This window comes from Camelus bactrianus, chromosome X (assembly GCF_048773025.1).
Source record: "Camelus bactrianus isolate YW-2024 breed Bactrian camel chromosome X, ASM4877302v1, whole genome shotgun sequence".
NCBI lineage: Eukaryota > Metazoa > Chordata > Mammalia > Artiodactyla > Camelidae > Camelus > Camelus bactrianus.
In genome coordinates, this window is record NC_133575.1 from 100,232,080 (window position 1) to 100,246,273 (window position 14,194).

At 46.4% G+C, this 14,194-nt stretch overlaps 1 protein-coding gene across 2 annotated transcripts; it reads left to right on the plus strand.

Annotated features, from left to right (window-relative positions):
• Nucleotides 1-1,636: 1,636 nt before the first annotated feature.
• RAB33A (RAB33A, member RAS oncogene family) lies at nt 1,637-13,708 on the plus strand. 2 transcript variants are annotated; one of them, XM_074359402.1, is made up of 2 exons: nt 1,637-4,633; nt 13,116-13,708. In XM_074359402.1, exons 1-2 carry the CDS (start codon nt 4,364-4,366, stop codon nt 13,569-13,571), a joined length of 726 nt encoding a protein of 241 aa, XP_074215503.1. In that variant the 5' UTR covers nt 1,637-4,363; the 3' UTR covers nt 13,572-13,708. The 2 variants fall into 2 exon arrangements, with proteins under 2 accessions (XP_074215503.1, XP_010966728.1); XM_010968426.3 differs by having other exon boundaries at nt 1,666-4,621.
• Nucleotides 13,709-14,194: the final 486 nt, after the last annotated feature.

Below are 14,194 nucleotides of genomic sequence, written 5' to 3' on the forward strand. Positions count from 1 at the left end.
TGCCCTCACGCTTGCAAAGACCGCAGCCCGAGTTGCTTGCAAGTTTCCGCGGGTAGTTGGCAACGCGTTCCGCCAAGCGGGTTCAGAAAGCTGTCCAAGGAGGGACCCGTGGGGCCGCTTTACCTAGCGGTTGTGGCCGGTGTTGCTGCTGTGTCGATGGCATGAACCTGTTATTATTTTGTGAGGCAGCATCTCACAAAACGTGGCCCCAGCACCGGTTTGTTCTTCTGTTTTAGTTCGCTAATTACTAGGTACTAAGCCTTCCGGATTTTCTGGCTGTAGTCCACTTCCAGTCTTTCCATAGGTCCAGTCGGAGCACCTGGCTTCCCCGATTTGGAGTGGACTTCCGTCTTTTACCGGTTGCTGGCGCTTTCCCACCCAACCCCTGTTTCCGGGACAAGTAATCATTCGGCGCTCCCCATCCCGCCATATCGCTTTTATATTGTGCAATTCTGTGTCCTAGATGCTGTACCAGGCCTGCGGATAGACACCTGCTATCACGGCTTCTGTGCTTGAGAGCAGGACCCTGGCAGTAGAGTTCGTGCTTCACAGACATTGAGAGAAATCCTTAACAGGATTTTAAGAATTGTGGGAGGAGTAGGGTGAGGGGCTGAGTGTAAATAGGTGTTTTGACTTTACCAAACGTAGGCAGAATTGGAAATACATTTTTTGGCTGTGTGCAAAACATGCCTTTTTCAAAGTTTTGAGTTACATGTTCATTTAACAAGTATTTATTGAGCACTTGCCACTTGGGCTGTGCTATGAAAGGAGCTCTGGGGGATACAGGAAGTATAGTAAGAGGTCACTGTCTAGTTGGGGAGATGACATATATTGGCCATTTAAATAAAAATATCTAATGTAGTGTCAGAGCAAAAGAAAAGAATATGGAATGGAGTAGCTAAGGAATAGCAATAACACTTCTTGTATGAGCTGTGTCTTGAAGGATGAGTAGTCAAATTCAAATAAACAGTGGAGAAGGAATGATATTTCAGATAGTGAATACATTGGGACCAAGAGTTATATTTTCAGTGGTTAAGTACCATTGGCTTTGAATCCAGTCTGCCCCAGGTTGAATCCTGGCTCTGCCACCTGGGCAAGTCACTTGTGCCTCATTTTTCTCATCTACCAATCTCATAGGATTGTTTTGAAGGTTAAATGAGCTAATATTTGTAAAGTGTCTTAGAGGAAGCACCATGCTGTTTAAAAGGCTTGGAGGTAGAAAACAAACAAAACCCAGCACATTTTCAGGGAACAATGGCAGAGTGTACATAGTAAGAAGTAAATAAGGACAGCTGAATATGGTGAGGCCAGATTTGAACTGGCAAAAGAGTTTGGCCCTAATCTTGTAGTTGATGAAGTTATGAAGTGGAATAAGATAGGGAATGAAATTACAAAGGCATTGTTTTAGGAAGTTTAACCCAGGGAGTAGTATTTATTGGGTGAAAATGATCTATGGTTCCCTTACTAAGAATAGATCAATGTTCAGAAGTGCAGACAATGCATGACTTTTAACTTAGGGCTGTTTGGTGGGGGTTAAGTACTGAAAACATCAATTCCACAATAAGGTAAAAAAATTATTTATATTTATTTCATATTTTAAAGGCCTTACAGACAATCATATTCATTGCTGTTCCTAAAAGCCACTAGTAAACATGGATTGATTAAACACAAAGTTAATCATATCTGCTGGTGAAAGAGGCTTTGGAAAACAATGTCACAATCATGACCATCAGGTACCTACGAAAACAACTAGGTGTATTTAAAAGACAGTCATTTAATGATGCACAATTAACACAAAGAAAAGGCATTGTATGGCACATTTACTTTTGCAATATGTGCAGTGAGGTAGTTTTCTTGTCCTCTTAATTAAAAATTGTATTTTCTCATTTTGGAGGGCAAAAGCAATTTATACATATTGAATCACTCTAAAAATATTAAGTGAAAGTTCCCTAAAATCCCACTCCACAAGGTTCTTATTAGGGCATGGGGCCCATTTTCACATACCATATTTCCAAGAATCAATGCTTCTACCTTACAAATAAAATGTGAACTTTCAGACTCAGTGGCAAGTTTTTATTGGAAGCATATATCTTAACAATCTTATGTGGATGTAATCTTTTTTATATCTCTCAGAAAGTCAGTGTTAATTATAGCTATGAATTAGGAAAGCTTTTTTCCACTCTTACCTACTGGATATGCCTGATTAATAGGTACCTTTTTAAAAATAGCTATTCTCCTGTAGATAATGATCACCAGGAGCATTGACTTCAAATACAGAGGAGAATGATTTGGCAAACTATTATCTAGACATCAACCAATCAAAAAACCAAAATACTGTTCAATGAGGATTGCTATTCATACTGTACAATGATAATTGATATTCATAATGATGACCGTGGATTAGCCAACTAAGATTAAATCCTTCTCAAGATGGCTTTTATATTGAATAGTATAATCTGGAGTTTCAGAAAGGGGTGAACCACATACATGCTAAAAGAGTTAGTTATAAATATACCGCTAACTCAGCTTAAATAGCTCATTAACTAGAAGACCCCATTTTCCCAGCCATTTTAAGTAACTTGGACTTGGCTGAGCAGTCACATTCCAGTTTGCTTACAGATCTGTCACTGATGCACTGAAGTGTTTTCCCCATAGTGGGAATGGATTTAGTCGTGTTTGTCTCTTCTGCAGCTCAGCTTCACACACAAATAAGATGGCAGCTCATGTGTGCTTCTGGAATCCCTGACCTTGATGGCATTAGCAAATAACTTGTATGTCGGTGCTATTGGCATATGTCGGTATTACCTTAGTCTATGAAATATGTGGGAGGAGGGATAAAGTCTTAAAAGCAAACATTAACGGGTGCATTTTATTGTATGCAAAATTGTACCTTAGTAAAGTAGGTTTCAAACAAACAAATTCTGAACCTGCAAATCACTTTCTGGAGAGGGAATACTGGTCTTGACCAGACGTGTGATCTTATGAAGCCTTGGGAAGCTGCCCCCTAACACCGTAAGAAAGTTCTCTTCATTTATCATCTTCCAAGCATAATCTAGGTTTCTGGCAAATTAGACCCAACCACTTTGTTCTACATTCAGTTGAAGAGGGGTGAACCCTCCTAAGGGTTTCCAATTCCTTTTGCAACTCCACCGTTCTGGAAGAATTTATGATTATATGGAGGACTAAGGAATGCAAGACACTGTGAGGTTCATGCCATGTTCCAAGATCAATCCACCTGGACCTGTAATGGTTAGCTCCGGAAACAAAGTCCCCTTTTGCTGAAGCTGCCACCACTAGCTTCCCCCCTTCTCCTACCTCATGTATGGCCCTCTCCCCCGGCGGGCCTTCCCCATTGGCCAGCCAAACACAACCGACCGCGGCAGCCAATGAGAGCCGCTCTCCTGAACATTCAGAGGATGGATGCTCGTGGTGTGATGAGGGGAGGTTGGCGCCTGGCACGCGCCCCCCTACATCTGGCAAGTCTGTGACAGAAACAGTAACTCCCCCTACACACGCACACCCGTGCCCCTGCCTTCCTCCTCTCAGCTGCTCGGGCCCCCACAACCCACGGCGTGTCTTGGCAGCGCCCTCCCCGGCTCCTTGCGGCGCGCGAGCGCACCTGCTTTCTCAATAAGACAGAGCATCCCTTTATCCCAAGGCTTGGGAGGGGGCCGCGGAGGAGCGGCGCAGCTGCCCGCCGCTGGCGAGGTGAAAGAGGTATCTCCGCCCCGCACCCCACCCCTGCAGGGTAATGTCGCTCCGAGGCCGAAGTACTCCAGAGATGCCTGGGTGCAGCTCTCTTTGTCCTCCCCAGCTGTGCTCCCTGCCCGCTGACCCTGTGAGCTCCGAGAAAGTGGGGGGTGGGGAGCCCAAAACCTATAAAATAAATGGCGAGGAGAAAGGAAGACCATCCCGAGATGGTATGCGCGGCTCTCCCCACTTCCCCGTTCCTCCTTAGGCTTCCTCCCTCCGGTGTGTCCCTGGGGTCTAGGCAAAGGCGCCGCGGCAGCGTGGGGAGCGCGGTAGGATCGCACCGCCGAGCGTCCCGTCCGAGGGCACAGGCGCAAAGAGAAGGCTTGCCCACTCTCCATCTCTCCTCCCCTCCCTGGCTTTTGTGTCGGTGCCTGGGAGCTGCTAGGAGGGTGCGCTGGAGGAGGAGGGGGGGGCCTGGGGTGAGAGGAACCCCTTCACGCGCGCGCGCGCACACGTTGCCGGCGCACGCACACACGCGCGGACACAGACTCACAGACACGCACACACACACACACGCACAAAGCTCGCTCGCCTCGAGCGCACTAACGTGGCCGTTTTCTTTGTGTGGAGCCCTCGAGGGGGGTTGGGGCCCCGGTCCGGTCCGGGGGAGATGGCGCAGCCCATCCTGGGCCATGGGAACCTGCAGCCCGCCTCGGCCGCTGGCCTGGCGTCCCTGGAGCTCGACTCGTCGCTGGACCAGTACGTGCAGATTCGCATCTTCAAAATCATCGTGATTGGGGACTCCAACGTGGGCAAGACCTGCCTGACCTTCCGCTTCTGCGGAGGGACCTTCCCGGACAAGACTGAGGCCACCATCGGCGTGGACTTCAGGGAGAAGACTGTGGAAATCGAGGGCGAGAAGATCAAGGTGATCCAGACGGTCAGGTCCAGGGAGGGAACTGGGAGGGGGCCTCGCCGGAGGCATCACTCTAGTGGTTGTAAATGTCCAGTGCGTGCCTGTGTCGCCGCTTGCTGAGCCCAAGACCCTCGGCACGTCCTCATCCCCTTTCGCCTCTCTCTCAGTGGCCCAGTTCTCACCTCACCCGTTTTTTGAGGGCAGGCGGGAGTGGCTGCATTCATGCCCTTTGCCCCTGCCTGACAGCTCCCGCCAGGAAAAGCCTGTTTGATCCCATCCTTGACCCTGAGCCGGGAGCAGCGGCACCTGTGGGCAGAGGGAGGTAGGAGGGATCTCCATCCTGGTCTGTGGGATGGATCCCAAAGCACTTTACACATCTTGAGGTTTCTTCTACCTCGTGGGTGCCAATAGGTTGCAACATACCTGCTTTGGCTAAGCCCCGAGGCAGTAGAGGGGAGGAAAGATGGAAACCCACAGAGAACGAAAGCTGCTTTATTTTAAATTACAATTTATTGTTAAGATTATGGTTATGATTTGCAATAGGAGTGGTGTGGGGGTGGTTCTAGCACAAAGCCATAAGACCTTTTAAGGAAATTGAGACAGGGTCATCTGGTAGCTCTTTATAATAGACAAAATTTGTTCTTTTGGGACAGTACCCCTCAAATCCTTAAATGATATCTTCTTTATTTGTCTGGGGTACCTAATGCACATTACTCATCCTGTTGGCATTGTCTCCAGCAGGTCTTTGTAAAAATGCAGAGCAACTTATCTGAGGGCCAAGGGAAGTGTCTTCGTCCCCCACCCCCATTAGTTTGTCAAGTAGGCTAAGTATAGATATTCTTGTCTGACCATTTGTGCTCACTTCCAGTTCAGAAAAGGTAGAAACTCGAGAGGACAGGAATATTTCAATGTGCAGAGGGTGGAGTGGGGAGGACACGGCAAGGGCAGCTTCATGTGTCAGGGGAGCAGAGAGGGGCAGGGTTATAGGCAAGAAAATCACCTCAAAAGACACCGGGCACTAAAGAGGGACTCCTCCAGACCCACAGCAGGCCTTCTCTTGAGCCTATGGTGGGACCCTGTTGGGTGAAGGTAACCCTCCCTCCTGCTGGGCAAACAGCCCAAATGACCACAGGGCTCCTCTTCTGAGTGATGTGGAGAGAAGGGCTGAGTAGGGGAGAATGATGAAACACTCTCAACTGTGCAAGATTCCTGACTTGCTTCATTATTAAAATGAACGTGTTTTAAAATGGCTTCAGAGACCAGGCTGTCGGGAGGATGGGCTGATAGGGGAGAGCTCATGAAAACAACTGAGCCCCAGAATCAGGAAGATAGGGCACTGTTTTGAAATAGTGATATTTTTAGCTTTTCGAGTTTTGGGGGGAACTGCTACATTTCCTTTTTAAAGTAAAGTAGGTATCTGTCTCTGTCCTTTCCTAGGGCTCTTATGTCGATGTCTGCTTGCCTAGGACTTTCTCTAGTGCGTCTAGCTTCTTTAATGTAGGGTTTGTAAGACTCTGGAATTTCTAAAACATGCCTCTTAAATTCAAAATAGAAATAAGGATGTGCTCTTAAAACTCTCAAAACCCTTCAAATTTAATGCTATCACTGGTTTTAAATAAAGTGTCACATTGAGCCAAAGAGTCCTCTGGATGTAAGAGAAGGGAAATAAGTCCACTCGAAATTTAGATGGAGGGAAAAAGAAATATTTGGGAGTCGAGGGAAGAAGAACAGGGGGAGAGGAGAGGAGGAGGCCAGAAAGTGGGAAATGGGAGGTGAAAACCAGAGGAAGAGGGTCACTGCTCAATGGCCTTGGGGAAATTTTGCAAAGATTCCTTCCTTTCTAACACCCAGTACTTAGCCAAACTGGATTTTACAGTCTCTTGCAAAGATTCTGGACTTTTTCCCAGAGGGCAGAGCCTGTGACAGTGTGACTCACTTAGAAACAGAGCCCAGCACAGCACCACGTGCAGATAAGTGCTTAATACAGGCTTTTTTTGGGAAGATGATATTTTCAAGAGGGCAAAACCTTGTGACACTGCTTATGTTGGAGCCCTCTGAATACAGATTCTGAAGGAGCTCAGGGTTGGGTGTGGGAGCAGCAGGATGGGGACCCTGCCTTTGACAAAGCTGCTGCAACCTCAGGGCTAAAGCTGGAGGCAAGACCAGTATATCCTTGGGAAGATGGCAGAGCATGGCAGCTAGCACATGATCTACATAGGAGAAAATTTTGCCTCATGTTCCAGCTGGCCTGAAGTTTCTCAAGGACAAGTGCCAAACCACGCTAGGAGGTGACTCCCCTTTAGAGGAGACAGAAAAGTCCAGTGGAGGCTGAGGTGGCCCTAGACCACAGCCAGCAGTAGAAGGCTGGCAGGCTCTGCAATGCCAATGCTCGCAGGAGAGTGGCAGGGAGGTCTCTGGCAGCTCTGCTCTCAGTCCAAGTAGGGTGTGGCTTCTTCTGGGCTGCCTCCCCATGTCCCAGGGTAGCACACACCGCTATCCTCTGCAGAGGGACGACTCATTTAGCATATCTGGGGCTACTTTCTTAATTACCAGGGCCATCCCTAGGGCTTTGAAGCCCCATTTGGTATCTCCAATCAACATATCGCCCACCCCCTCACATTTGTAGTCCAGTGTTTCCTGGTTAACATGCACATTAAGAAAAGTTTCCAGGTAGAGGGTAATAATAGCTCAATGCTAGAGCGCATGCTTAGCATGCACGAGGTCCTGGGTTCCATCCCCAGTACCTCCATTAAAGAAAAGAATCACAGAAAGAGAAACTCCCAATGAGTAGACAATAGTAATAATAATAACAACAACAGCAGCAGCAGCAGTTTCTATTTACTGAATAGACAAAGAGCCCAGGCCAGGCACTTTCCGTACACTATCTTACTAGATCTTCTCAGCAGCCCTATGAAATTAGGACTACTATTATCGTTCCTGTTTTATAGATAAGGAGACTAAAGTTAGAGAGATTAAATAACTTTCCCAAAGGCACGTGGATCTGAGCTGCAGTCTTTGACTCTTGAGCCCACACACTTCACATCTCACTATCCTGCCTTCCCTGTGACACGGCCTAGACTCAGAGCACATGTTCTTTACCACCGCTCTCTAGCAGGGCAGTATCTGGCTCGAGGGGGGCGTGCACAAGGGGAGCAGCACGCCAAGCAGCCATCCTTATGATCTCTTCTAGGCCAGGGGCCCAGGGTTACAGCCCCCAGACCCAGGAGCCTTCAAGATGTCACTTTCAACTGCACCCCAGACATTGAGCCGTGTACCTAGGCTGGGTTTTACTTTTTGCACCTCGACTGTCTCAGCTTGGATGTGAGAATCAGAGGATGTTCAGAGATGGAAGAGACCTTAGAGAATCTCTAATCTGACTTCCTTGTTTTACAAATAGGAACTGAGGCTCAGAGAGGGAAAGTGACTTAAGATCACACAGAGCCAGGCCTACAGCTCTGGTCTCCTAATTTTCTTTTTGGTGCTCTTTCCACAAACCATGCTGCCTGGCTTAGAAAAAAAGCACATACATCCCCACTCTGGGCTAGCCCCATGGTCCGTCCAACCCACAAAAGCTGTGACGGGGACATGGTGGGACATTATATGGGAAAGCTGACAGTCCTTCCTGACATCAGCCTAGGAAAGATGGAGGCATCCCCCAACCCCTAAAGGAAGGGTGGAGCTTCCCTCAGTGACCGTTATGTGTCTGTCATCTTACAGGTTTAGCTAAATCATATTGTGCCTCTCTCAGTCTGAAAGCATTGGAAAATGCCAATTATGGGTGTGTGTTTAGGGGTGGGGCATTAGGGAGGCTCAGTTCTGATTTTTGAGCCATTTTTGGTAAATTTTCATGGAAGCATCCCCTCCAGTCCAGTTTGATTTCTCCCACAGACTGGGCACCCCCTCTGCCTCAGCCCTCCAGACCAGGCACACTGCAGGTCAGCCGAGACTGTGGGCAGGTGCCTCTCAGGACTGCGGATTGGTCTTCCTCCACTGATGACTTGGAAAAACACCTTTGTGTGTTACATTGCTGCATGGATGGAGGCTGAGCTAAGTGTTTCCTTGGAAGCTGCCCGCAGTCAGAATGACATCATGCCTTCCTTAGGGCTTCTGAACGTCCATCTTCTGCCAGTTAGCTTAATAGTTAATTATCCATCAGTGTGGTTGTTTCTCTGTCTCCCTTGCTGCCTCTCTTGCTGTGTGTGAGTTTCTATTTGTCTCTGTCCTTCTTTGCCATTCTCAGTGTCAGCCTTGTGTGCGAACGTGGGCGTATCTTAGACACAGATAGGACAGTCCAGCTAGCTGAAGAAAGATTTGTTTTAAACTTTTCCCATCATCCACTCGGGCATCCTCCAAATGTTACAGATGTATTTTCTCCTTTTTCCACTTCTACCCTCCCCCACCAGCCTGCAACAAAAGGACATTTATGCCTCATCTCTAGAAAGATGCCAGATATATTCCCTAGGGAAAAGAAATACGCGCCCCCATCAGCTAGGAGCACGTGCAGGGGGTGAGGGACTTGCTGAAGCTTGCTCCGGCAGCAATAGCCCCAGGAAAATGGTTCACGAGGCTAGATTTATCTTGGGAAGCTCCCCACCCTGGACCCCTCCACTTTCCTCCAGCTTCCCTGTCACTTTGGGCTTGCCCCCCAGCCAACTGTGGCACGTTGCTGGCATTCCTCTCACCTCCCCCTCCCCACTGACTGCTTTTGCCTTGGCTCTATCTCATCATTAAGAGGCCAAGCTTTCTGTACTTTCCAGGATGAGAACCAACAGATCCAAGGAGCAGTGCTACCAGGACAGGGCTCATGGGCCTTCTGAGAGAATGGAAACAATTAATATTTGCAGAACACTTTATATTTTGCAAAAGCCCTTTCTCACGTGTTATTTCATTTGCCTAGTCATTGACTCAGCTAGGAAGCAGAGGGGCTGGAACACGGGTCTCTCAATTCGACATCTACTGCTGCGTTTCCAAGAGCGCTTGCTCACTTAGCTGTCTGGTCAGACTTGGTGGAGGAGGTTTCGGGCCGGGGAGGAAGGGGGAGTGTGTACTAGGCACTGTGTCCCGTACTTACAAGGAATGCTAATCTTCACAGCATCCCTGCAAGATTGCTGTGTTTGTCCTTAGTTTCCAGAGGAGGACACTGAAGATAAAGTAACTTGCCTGAGGACACCTAACTAGTAGGACCTGGTTGGGCTGAGATTTGCACCCTCATTGGTTTGACTCCACTGTACCCTACTGGCCCTTGGAGAGAAAATAGGGTCCTGGGGACATGTATGTGGCTAAGGGGCAGGTGTCACTTCTGGCCACCATGTGGATGTGGTACCCACAAGAAGGGAGAACTGGGTGAGAGAGTGCCGGCTGCAACAGGGTGAGGGGATGCTTTCACTGTCCGATGGGGGCCAGGCTTTCTGAGGATGCTGAGAATGACAGGGACGGCAAACCTAGAAACGAAATGCGGTCACTTGTGTTCCAGCAAGACTGATTGTCGTGCCCTCCCTTTGTGATGGCTCTGAGGCCACAGCATAAGTTCTGATTTTCTGCTGGGAGCAGCCTGCTTCCTGGCTTCCCTCTGACCACAGACAGGGATGGAAAGACCTGGGAGGGGGACTTATAAAGAGTTGGAATGGGAGCAGTGCCTATGGTTGAAGTTCTGAGCCTCCAGATAAAAGCTTCAAGGGTCCCAAAGGCACTGGACAGGCAAAGGAGGTCTCCAGCCAAGAGGGTCCCCTGCAGTTCTGGCAGCTTGGGTGGTGTACACAGTTCTGAAGCCAAAGAAAAGCCAAACAGCCAACCTACTCAGCCCCAAACACCTCACACACTCCCACCCGTGTTCCTGCTAGTGGCAGGTATTTTTAGACTCCTGAGCTCATGGTGTTAAAGCATCTGCTGCGTGCCTGACGGCTGTAGGGATTCTGCCTTACTCAGAGGCAAGAGTTCCGACTACCCAAGGGTGGGGGTGGGGAAAGCAGGAGCCAAGTGTGACACTTGCCCTCTTCCCACTGACCTCCCTCCCTTTCCCGGCCTGCTCTCCCACTTCTTCCTGCTCAGAGCACCAGAGAGGTAGAAGAAAGGAAAATCTCTTCTGTCTCTGCTTGTTGAAGCAAATCAGCCTTTGAGGACTTAAGTGTTTCTGGGTAACCAAAGTCGAATGTTGTCTCTGAAATTGCCTTGGTGGATACCTAGAATGCCAGATCAACTGTAGTTTTGGTGGCTCAGGCCACTATTTTTTTTTTTTTTTGATAATGACGATGATGGTGATGATGGCATGATGATGAGTGACCTGATTTGATGCTTACAGTCTAGCTGGAAGGTTGCCAAGAACACAGATGAAATGACTAGAGAACAAATATATTCTAAAGGGTGTGGTACAGACACAAAGTGTGATAGAAATTCCTAAGAAAAGAGAATTGAAGAGAAGTCGGAGAAGGTTTTAGGAAGAAGGTGGAGGTATGAACCAAGCCTTGAAGAATGGGTAGGATTTGGATAGAGCAACGAGGGGTGGCGCTGGGGAAACCAGGTCTGTTGGGGAAGGTGGACCAGCAGGACCAAAGGTACAGAGGAGGGAATGAACCAGGTGGAGCTGAGTAGTTGGAAACCAGGTTGGGTGGGGTCCAATTATGGCAGACAGAAATCTTGCCATTTTGCTGCCACATGCAGTAGAGGGTTATCAGAATTTGCTGAAGAAGGAGATGACATGCTGATATCAAGCAGGGATTTAGAAAGGCTAGTTTGAAAGCAGTATGCAAGAGGCCCTGGAGTGGAAACATCCCAAATCCAAAAGACTTTGCTGTAGTCCAGGAGTTAGGAGAGGAAAGTCTGACCAAGAGACATAGAAATCTAAATAGAAGAAGGGGGTGAATTCGAAGGCCACGTCCATAGAGGAGATGAAGGGAAGCCTGGACAATGAAAGCTGATGTTCAGAATAATGACTCTGGGGTCCTGTAAGATCTCCTTCAGCAAAGAGATTTAATTATATTTACTAGATTATACTTACATACTGCTAACTCCAAATAATTTTAAGAACCATAGTAGTCACTTAGTAATCATAATCACATTTTTTTCATAACTGAAAATTGCATAGGGCCTAGGCATGAGCATGAATACTCTTGTCCAAGACTTTGGATATGTAAGGAAATAGATTGGGCTGAATGTATGTAGACTTCAGAGTATCCCCTGGGAGTTGTATCTTTATATATGTTACTGATTAGTCCAAAAGCTGATATGCAGAATTAGAATCCAGTGAGCTTAATTACCTTCTACACAACAAAGAAATGAACTTAAAATAAATTGAGCCACAAGGTGAGATTTTAACACTAACTTTGTTTTGTTTAAAAAGTTATGCCAAAAAACCCCCACAAAATCCAAAGCGATTTTGTTTGCAGTAGAAAATTTGGAAAATACAAAAAAAGAGGAGAAAATAAATATCAGCTAAAGTCCCACTGTTCGTAACTAACCAGTAATGTTCTGGTGTATACATTTCCAGTCTTTCCTATGCATATTTCTATATTTAATTTTTTGAAAATTAGGACCAAAGCATATGAAAAATTTTGTGTCCTACTTTTTTCACTTATATTTTGTGAGCATTTCCTCCACCATTTGTTCTTTGAAAAGGTTATTTTTAATGGCTGCATAATAGCATATATATATAATAGATACATATATTTAGATATACATAAGATGTATATCTATCTACACACACACACACACACATTTTAGCTATTCATCTCCTAGTGAACATTTAGGTTGTTTCTTGTTTTTTAAAAAGTATAAATAACACTGTGATGAAGATCTTCGTACAAATTTTTAACCACATATCTCTTCTTTCTTTTTTTTTTTTTTTGCTTTCCCCTCAGTTTTATTGAGATGTAATTGACACATATCACTGTGTAAGGTTCAGGTGTGTAGCATCATGGTTTGACTTACACATATTGTGAAATGATGGCTGCAGTGAGTTTAGTGAACATCCAACCCCTTACACAGATAGAATAAAAAGAAAAAGCAAAATGAAAACTTTTTTCCTTGTGATGAGAATTTACCCTCTTAACAACTTTCATATATATCATACACCTGTGGTAACTGTGGTCATCATGCTGTATAGTACATCCTGAGGACTTATTTATCTTATTTGCTATTTCTTTTGTATAGATTTCTGGAAGTGGGATTATAGGCTCTAAGAGTTTTGTACATTTTTAAAGTTTTTGATCATATTGCCAAATTACCCTCCAAGAAAGTTGACCAATTTGCATTCCAGTTTTTCAACTAAAAGCCTTAAGCTTTTCAACTCCGACTTTCAACTAAAAATCTTAAGTCTTAATAAACCTTGGAAGAAACTTCTCTCTATACTTTGATCAGTTCATTCTGCCAGTTCCTGTGTCAGAGCTTGTCACCTCAAGCTTCCTGTGTCAGAGCTTGTCACCTCATTTTCATAATGCCACAGAACCATGTTTTCTCTTTTCTGTTCATGTTTCCTTTTTTGACTCCAAATACGGGTTTCTGTATCTTCCAGGTTCAAGTGTGGGACACGGCGGGTCAGGAACGCTTCCGCAAAAGCATGGTGGAACATTACTATCGCAACGTGCATGCCGTGGTCTTTGTCTATGACGTCACCAAGATGACATCCTTCACCAACCTCAAAATGTGGATCCAAGAATGCAATGGGCATGCCGTGCCTCCACTCGTCCCGAAAGTGCTTGTGGGCAACAAGTGTGACTTGAGGGAACAGATCCAGGTACCCTCCAACTTAGCCCTGAAATTCGCCGATGCTCACAACATGCTCTTGTTTGAGACATCGGCCAAGGACCCTAAAGAGAGCCAGAACGTGGAGTCAATTTTCATGTGCCTGGCTTGCCGATTGAAGGCTCAGAAGTCCCTGCTCTATCGTGATGCTGAGAGGCAGCAGGGGAAGGTGCAGAAACTGGAGTTCCCACAGGAAGCTAACAGTAAAACTTCCTGTCCCTGTTGAAACCAAATGGTGTAAATACAAGACCAATTATCACTGGAGTTTTTTTTTCTTTCCCTTTTTTTTTTCCATGCCTGCATAACACTGATACCTGCTTGTTTCCATACAAATTGATATTAAAATAAAATTTGTATAGATTATCACATGCCTTCACGTCTTGCTTTCCTCCAAGAAGACATTTCTGGTTGTGATGAATAGGAGAGGCATCTTGCCCTACTAGAAAAGTATACCAGTGCCAAGGCTCACTCCCTACCAGCCTTCTACGCCACCTGAAATGCTCCTCATTTGAGTCACTTCTTCAGGACTATTTCCTGCTCTCACATGATGTCATCAGTGGGCAGAAATACCCAGAGGGAGTGGAATACAGGCCAGATACGTTTTTCTAGACAGCCAGTGCAGGCAGAGGGATAAAGTTTTGAAATGAGACATTGACTCACCATTTCCTCAGTTCCCTGGATGTTGAGAGTAGGCTGCTCTCTTCTAATGTCCCAAAATTTAAAAATAAAAAGTAGAGGTTACCCAACAGGCCCAGTTGCTTCCAAAGTAGTTAGATCCTGCGTCCCCATTTTCCACCAAGCCACCTTGATACCAAAATTGTTTCTTTCCCCCGTCCTTTCTTGGAGAGG

Excerpts from the sequence above, each read along its gene's own strand:
- RAB33A (XM_074359402.1), top strand. The coding sequence starts at position 4,364 with ATGGCGCAGCCCATCCTGGGCCATGGGAACCTGCAGCCCGCCTCGGCC. Across the intron at positions 4,634-13,115 it reads AGATCAAGGTGATCCAGACG|GTTCAAGTGTGGGACACGGC; the intron begins GTCAGGTCCAGG and ends TGTATCTTCCAG.